The sequence below is a fragment of the Gavialis gangeticus genome, unplaced genomic scaffold, assembly GCF_001723915.1.
Source record: "Gavialis gangeticus isolate Ggan-Ray unplaced genomic scaffold, GavGan_comp1, whole genome shotgun sequence".
NCBI lineage: Eukaryota > Metazoa > Chordata > Crocodylia > Gavialidae > Gavialis > Gavialis gangeticus.
Genome location: NW_017729022.1, coordinates 93,665,928 through 93,674,323, shown reverse-complemented (window position 1 = coordinate 93,674,323; position 8,396 = coordinate 93,665,928). Strand labels below are relative to the sequence as shown.

At 42.8% G+C, this 8,396-nt stretch overlaps 1 protein-coding gene across 1 annotated transcript in view; it reads right to left on the bottom strand.

Moving 5' to 3' along the window:
• Nucleotides 1-8,396, bottom strand: part of LOC109297042 (solute carrier organic anion transporter family member 1C1-like) — a 44,468-nt gene that overhangs the window by 9,627 nt on the left and 26,445 nt on the right. The window contains exons 7-8 of the mRNA XM_019516704.1: nucleotides 6,848-7,093; nucleotides 730-894 (exon numbers count right to left, since the gene is read on the bottom strand). Coding sequence (XP_019372249.1) covers nucleotides 730-894; nucleotides 6,848-7,093 — 411 coding nt within the window. The remainder of the gene's footprint in view (nucleotides 1-729; nucleotides 895-6,847; nucleotides 7,094-8,396) is intronic.

Sequence of the window (8,396 nt, the reverse complement as noted above, 5' to 3'; positions counted from 1 at the left end):
GATCTACTAGGTCCCTTCCGACCCTTAATCTATGAATCACCTGGGGCAGAACTGATCTTTGGAAAGATATCAGGAGTCTTGTACAAGAGCAAATCATCAGCCCTTGTCGTAGGCTGCATTATGATGACTGAGTTCCATGTCACTGGTTCTTTCCTTTTAACATTTCTTTAACATAAACATGCCAATTAATAACTATTGTAGGTAGTACTTGTGATAAATATTATGCTCAATTGGTTTGCTTTATCTCCCTCCCTTTATTGAGGACAATGTTATTTAATTAATCTCTTCAGAAATTTTGGAAAGGCTGTTGACAATAACACAAATAATCTATATTTGGGACCCTAAAGCACTTGGTGAAATAATATTCATTTTGTTGAAATAAATGGGAAATTAACAAATGAACAATTCTTTATAGTTACATATGTAAATTATTCTTAAATTAATGTTTTAAGTTGTTTTCTTCTGATTTACAAGTATATTCTTTTATAGTTTCTGGAACACAGGTATCAAGTCCCAGAATTCTTTGCAGCATACACTTATACTATTAAACTCAGTGTTAATTAAATGCTACCAGAGCTAACAAGACAAGTTCACTATCCATTTAAAATCCTATAAGGATGGATGGAAAGAATAATCTTAGGAAGCATTTCTTCCAGTCAGCAAGGACATCTGAAAGTCAATTCTAAAGGTTTCTCTTTTTTAAAGAACTGAGAAGCAAACAGAACATACCTATGACAAAATTAGTTTTTGAAGATGATTGCCCATACTGTTGCTCAATATATTTTGGTTTATATGTCACCATACCAATTAAAGAATTGAACTGAATGATGCTTGCACACAAATACAGAAAGTATACTGGATTTCCAAAGAGGTTCTTCAGTGATGGAAGAAAATCTGCAAAACAGAATAATGCAAGTATTAGTGAAAACAAACTGGAAACAGAATTGATAACATGAATCATATTTTGCAATTTGAGTAGAGTTTTCCACTGATGACAAAATGCTTTATAAAGATTCAAAAGAACAAATTCATTAAGAGCAGTATTTGCAGAAATGTCATGTTACTTCATGTACCTTGCTTTTCTGGCATCCAGCTTTCAATAACAAAGAGCTCAGTTTACATATATAGAGAACATTAACAGTTCCCATTGGTTTTAGTTTTGAGGTGTGAGTGCCATCATTTCTAAAAATCAGGCCATATGCGAGTAAAACTGAGTATTCAAATACTGAGGTAGTGACCATGCTCGAAAAACTAAGGCCAAGGAAACACAACTCTTGAAACAAGTGGGACCAGAAACCAGATATCCTGGGTCCCCACCCTTTGGTTTAACTAGATCTTTCTCCATTCTTGCTTTGTTCAGTTTTGGTGTATATTTTAGAAATGAATAAAACTTAGAGGGAAGAAGAGCTTCCAGCTAGTGTCTGTGATCACTGATGTGACTGAATCACATGCCTTCAACACCAGGATTCTGTGAAAGCAGTATTTTCAGAGGACTGAAGAATAAGTGGCAGATAAAAAAAAAGACCCCACACGCATTTATACAGAACCTTTTGGTGCCTAAACTCCCACAGATTTAAACAGGAGTCATTAGCCTACATGCCTTTGTGGCTGGGGGCCTGGATTTCAGCTAATCTGAAATTCTAGGTTTGAAATAGGCCTGTGTGGAAAAGGCTTACCTCTGCTGGGTGAGGAGTGGAGCCAGCGGGTCACTGCACTGGAAACAGAGTGTGGCAAAAGTGAAAGTGCGGCGGGTGTAGATGCCGCGGTAAAAAGAAAAGAGAAAAAAAACCCAGCAGAGCCGGAAGGAGCTGGGACCAGCTCCCGTGTTGTCATGGGCGCACTTTGTGGCAGTGTGCCGAGGCTGATTGGTTGGCCGGACCCCTGGAGCTGAGATAAAAGGCCCGGCAGGAGACCAGACGGGAGGACCAGAAGTTAGGTCTATGACTGGCCTGGAGGGGCCAGATCTGGAACCTGGTCCCAGTGCAGGGACCTGGTGGCTGCCCCAGGAAGGGGCTTTTCCAAGGATTCAGGGCCAGAGAGGGCCCAAGGACATACCTACTGAGTCCTCATGGATACCGAACATCCACAGTGTGGACGGGATCCTGGCAGGATCAAGTAGGACCACAACGACTGACCCATGACAAGTACAGAGCCCAAGTAGGGAACGAGATGCCAGGGAACAGGATGGCATCGGATCAGGAAGACACATAGATGAGGCAAAGGGGCAGTAGGGAGCGCTTGGGCCAAACAATGTCCTGATCCTTCTGCCATAAATTTAAAGGGCCGAAGCACCAAGGTGCACAATATACAAATTCTGACAGTTCAGGTGATGACATCTTTAGATGGCATTAGGTGGGGTGTAGGGGAGGCGGAGCCCCAAGCAGGAATAACAACTGGAATGACCAAAAGAAGGCACCAAGAGGGATGGGACAGACCATCTTGCTCTCAATTAAAATTATTTTTCCATCAAAGATGTGGCAGGAGAGAGCCCTTGGGAGACTGACCAAAGTCCCTCTACTAACGGACCCATTTCTTCCCTAAAGCGATGGCGAAGTCAGAGAGGACCTCACATACTTAGCGCACAGGTGGACGGCACAGAAGACTACAGCCTGGAAATTACTCAAACTAAGATTTGTTAATTTCCATCTCTTTCTGTTCTGGGGTATGTTGAAAACAAACACCCTGTGCTTATTAAGATATTTTCATATTTCTATCCACAACCTTAACCTTCATACATTCCCAAGGGGTAATTCCCTACCCAGATGCCTATTGTGTGCAGTATCTTAAAGTTAATTAATTCTAAAAAAAATTCCTTTTAGGACATTGTCACTGGTACCACAGTGCACAATATCCCCAAAGAACAGCCAGCTTACATGAATGGTTTGGTCTCTGTGGATGAAAAACTGCCCAGGGTAACATGTTACCCCAGTGCAATTTCTGTATAAATGACAGGCATAGACCTGTTTGGCCACTTCGGGTGGATGCATCTGAAAGGTCAGCTTTCATTCACACCTCATTCATGTCCACTTCAGGTATCCATGGTAACTAATGGATGGCCATCCTGCACTCTGCTTTTGCAGAAGATGTGGTAATCCCTTTTGCTATCCATTTTGTTTGCAAGCTGCAAGGTCATCAAAACACCCTGCCCTTTGCCAAAAAAATCCCCCAAACCCTTTGTCACACCCAAATGCAACTGTGCTCTCTTTTCTCATGGCAAAACTCCGCCTCACCTGCCCCTTTCATAACATACAAGCTAGTTTGCCCTGACTTTGTGGAAGTGAGGACAAGAAGTAAAGAGACAGCGGAGAAGAAATAGAACAACATCACACTGCAATAGAGTGTACACTGTGGAGTCCCCTTCAACAGTAAGGGCTCAACAACTTCCATGCCCCTTTTACCTGATCTCAATAAGCCCCTTCATGTGTGATTTCCAAACAGCACCCACCAACATTTGGCTTTCCTGCAAAAGGTGGATGCTGGTCTCTGACTTCTGTGCCCAGGAAGAGAAGGTGCTACCTGCACTGCCATAGGGCAGGGCAGAATTGCTTGTGACAGCATAGGTGGATGGGCTTGTCTTTAACTGTTATCTATATGCATTCAGCAGTAATCAATTTTTTCTTTTTTTTTTTCCTGCAGTCCAGGATGAGAAGGCAGCACATATTCAGTGCTGAAGCCTGCCTTGCACAGGTAACAGGGGATGACAGCAACACATCCACTGATGAAATCTTATTCCAAGGCAGTGAGGATGCTGACTTTGTTCCAGACGTGAGAGATTGTTCAGCGCAAGAAGACCATGTGTCTATGGAAGTCTCATCCAGCTCAGATGAGGAGTAGTTGGTACCACAAAGGTAAGTGATGCCAACACTTCCAGTGGGAAAGGGAAGAGGAACAGCCCGGGGCTGCTATGGAAGACTGAGGTGAACTACAGCAGGACATGGAGCAGAACCAGTGCCACCACCCCTAGAAAACATAGCAGATGATGACACCTTTAGAGGAAGGAATCGCAGAGTATGGGAAAAAAGTCGATAGCTTCAAGACCCCAACAGTGCAAGAGGGAGCAGAGTAGGGGCTGGGCAGGTTGTTGGGCAATGGGAGCCTGGTGGCTCATCCAGGGGTGTGGGCAGGTCATACCACTGCACACAGTGTGGGGGAGCTGGGGAAGAAGGCACATTTCCCTCCTCTGTGCCACACCCCTGGATGAGCTGCTGGGCTCCCATTGCACCACAACCAGCCCAGCTGGGGCCCCATTCATGGTGAATGGGGTCCCGGCCAGGTTGTGGGACAATCAGAGTCTGGCAGCTCATCCAGAACCATGGCGCAGGGTAGTGAAGGTGCGGGGGTGGAATTGGCTGTGGACCCTGATCTCTACACAGGGCAAGGGTGGGCTGTAGCTACACTCTGCCTGCTCCCTGCCTCCCTGCAGACTTTGAAAGTGGTGCCATGTGCCTCACTGCCTGGCCCACTGAGCAGCAGGATGCACATGGTGCTGTGCTGCTTTTAAAGGCTGCAGTGACACACAGAGGCAGGGAGCAGGCAGAGTGAAGCTGTAGCCTGCCCTTGCCCATACAAAGATCAGTTTCATGGCGCTACAGCTCTGCAGGAGCCACCAGACTCTTCTTGGGGCAGGGTGGGAGTGGGTGTCCTGGGGTCTTCATCCCCTCTGGCCCAGCAGTGTAGCTGAGGCTGGCCCCTCTTGAGTACTGGCCCCCCCCAGGTGGTGTGGTGTGGGACTGGGGCTGGGCCAGGGCCAGTGTGGAGAGGCAGCCAGGGAGGGTGTGGGGCTGGGGGGCATGGATATTAGCACTGGGCAATGACCCCTGGCATGAGGGAAGGGGTTGCTACACAGGTGCAGCAGGCCCCAACCCCGATCCCAGCCCCAGCCTCACTCCCTCCCCCGCTTCTCCCCGCCCCTTACCCACAGACTTTGGGGGGATGCTTACATGCTCAGCCCCCCCCCCAATTTTTTTTTTCTTCCTCCGCCTATACTGCTACACCAGGACTTGACCTATGTGGGTACGATTCGGAAAAAACAAGGTTGATATCCCAAACAAAATGCAAGAAGGAAAATGTTTTCATCCAGTTTTGCTTTTGATGGGGAACTCACCCTAGTTTCCTATACTCCAAAGAAGTCCAAAGTTGTGCTGTTGCTGTCAAGCATGTAACCATGACCTGTCAGTGGGTGGAGAGCAAAGAAAGCCAGACATCATCAATGACTACAGTAAAAACAAGGGTGGGGTGGATAACCTTGACCACTTAGTTTGTATGACCACCTGCAGACAGAAAATCAACAGGTGGCCAATGAGATTATTTTTCAATATGCTGGATGTGGCTGCCATTGCCAGCCTCATCATCTGGCTAGGCTACAATGCAAGCTAGAAGCAAAGATCATATTTAAGAAGATGGCACTTTTTTTTCAGGAGCTTGGAGAACAGTGGACAAATAAAACAAAGAATGGTGGATACACATCATCTGTCTGTCTGTCAAGCCTGGTATGACTGCCCTAAATTACAAATTCCCACAACACACCCCAATAGACCCTTCTGCAAACATGAGTGGACATTGTGCTTTCTGTCCAAGGACAGATGACCACAAAACCTGTAAACGATGTGAAGATTGTAAGTGATTTGCTTGTGTGCACCACAGTACATCACTGCTGCTTTGTGAGGAATGCAATATTTAGTTAAAACAGTTAGGAAATTTTTTTGGAAGTAATTGTTAGTTTGAAAATGGTGTGAACTGAAGACTTAGCAAATTGCTCATTCACATTTTGAAACTCTAAAGAACGTTTTTGTTCATAGTTCTAGTTAAATAATATTTTGGCTTCAAATAATCATAAATACTTTTTCAAACAATCTGTATGCTTAATAAATAGTTTTTGGTACATTTATACTATTGTCGCTGGTTCCATTTTGTTCATGCGGATGGGGTAACAAGTTACCCCATGAGAACAACAATGGTTACGGTTTCATGAGAATGAATGAGGGTTAAGCATGCCCATTAATAAAATACATAAAGAAATCTTTCTGTATCCAATCAGGTTTTTCACCTCTGCTTCATTCTGTCCAGCCAGAAATAGAAACATTTAATTTAGACCCTGGCTTATTATATCTTTTCTTGTATATAACCTTAATGCACAGGAGATGAACACATTATAGTCCATGAATGTTGCATGTGCATGCATTTTTTAAATAGAGAGAGGCCAGAGTGTTTCCATCTCTGAATAGCCAGAATCCTGTAATATTCCCAGGACTATTTCAATCCACAATACCAGCTGACTCCACTGAATGACTGGAAATTCTCTTGCCAACTAGCTGGCAACTGCTTAGAAATTAGAGAGAAATGCGTTAATTAAACTGAAATAGGTGTGCCTCATCTTTCTATTTAAGCCAATGCCAAACTCATGAATTTTCCTGTTGGTGTTTTACTCAGCTTGGGAATGCTCACAGGAATGGAGGCCAATTCTTTTAAAAAAAATTTTTGGAACACTAGAAATGGCTGTTGCTATTCAACTCAGGATATATGGCTGGGATGTGCAGACTTTTTAAATCTTCCACTGCCACCGGTTCTTTTTTCTTTGGGTAGGATACCTGTCATAATTCTACAGGGAAAGATCTAACCTTTTTGGACTTTCTCCCCTAAAGCTTTTGTCCCCACTTATGAACCTCATCTACAAAATTTCTTTTTTAGGACAGGTTTTGGAAATAGCTAGAAGAGTCCTTTTATTCACATTGGCTACATGTAGGATGGCACTATACCAAAATCAATGCTGAAGTCATTAAACAGCATGAAGGCCTATAAGGTAAAAGTGCACAACTAGATATTTGTAAAACAAACTATGTTTACTTGCCCTTTGCCATTTCCACTATCTTCAGTTGCTGTGTATAAGGTTTGTGATGCTCCCTGTTATCTTCAGTGATGAACTTTGACTGTTCAGAAGAGGTATTGGAATCCTTTCTGCTTTCTGGTCTGGATAGGTGCTTCGGTAAGAACCAGAATGGGATGGCAGCCAGAATACTTATTATACCAGCTACTAAATAACCGAGCCACCAAGCTCCTACCCACTGGGCATCTTTGGGGGTTATTGTTATACTATCTAGGAGGAGAAAAGAAAAAAGAGGGCTATATTTGCATGTTTAGTTTTTTGATAGGAACAAAGACATACTTTTGGCAGGTACATCTCCAGTGGAGACTTATTTCATCAACAGAAGCCAACCAGAAGCCAACCACCCTTTTTCTCCAATTACTGTTTCTGCTCCCACCTAGTAACTTTCTGCCAGCTGTGGATTATGCGCCTTTCTTTAGCAACTACCACCACCACTCAAAGGCCATGACTGTAAAGTTGCCACTGGGAGTTTTTCTTTCATTTTATTTATGGCATTTCTGTTTAACTCTGTTTTGTTTAGTATAATTATAATCAATAAGTCCAAAAGTTCCATGGTGCTCCATTTTCTCTAGCATAACAAAAGAAAAAAAACCCAGCAGCATTTAAAACTATGCCATCCTGCCAGACATTTCTATCAGTGTTTCAGAAGCACTGTGTTTCAGAAGTTGAAACCTCAGGTCATTAGTAACAAACAGGATCAGGCCAATGATATGGCAACATAAAATTAAATAAATGTTTCAAACTATAACAGTAACAATAATAATACTATTGCTATGTAGTTATTCATGTAGTGCTGCCCCTCATATGCATTCAGAATTTTCAATTATTTTAAGATTTCACTTAAAAATAGTCAAACATTTTCTTTCAAATGATGTAAAATTTATATTTCAGCTAAATTTGTCTTTTTTAATCAGAAAACCAAAATCTCAAACATAGTGCAAAAGTTTTCCAGCTTCTGGTTCTGGGGGGAGGAGGTGGCGCTGTTTTCCTTGGGCAGAAAAAAAAAATTAACCTTTTCAACTACCACTACTTACCTAGTATCTTTAAATGGGTCAGAGGCTAATACTTGTGGCTGTTCGTGAGAAATACCCTGCATCACATTCAACCCCTTCTACATAAATGAGGCCTCAGATCTTACTTTGACAATACTTTAAAATCTGACTGCCTGAGAAAATATATATGGAGAGCAGATGCATGTTTGTGATGGTACAGTTGTGCTGAACTCATGATAGACTACTAACGAATTCTATGATAATGAGAAAGAGAACTCCTCCTTATTCTAGAAATATGTTTTTCAGTTCAAAACCACCATCGAGCACTTCAGAGAAACCTGTTTCTACATCATCCATATTATTAGCTTTGAAAAGTTCAAGATCCTTTAGTGAAATAAGTAGAGGTAACAATTTTTAAATACAATTTTCTAACTTACCCAAGTCCACAAAGCCTATGTCAACATATAGCTTGGCACACAGGGAACCTAAAAGAAAGCCAAATATTGGTCCTATAATCGCAA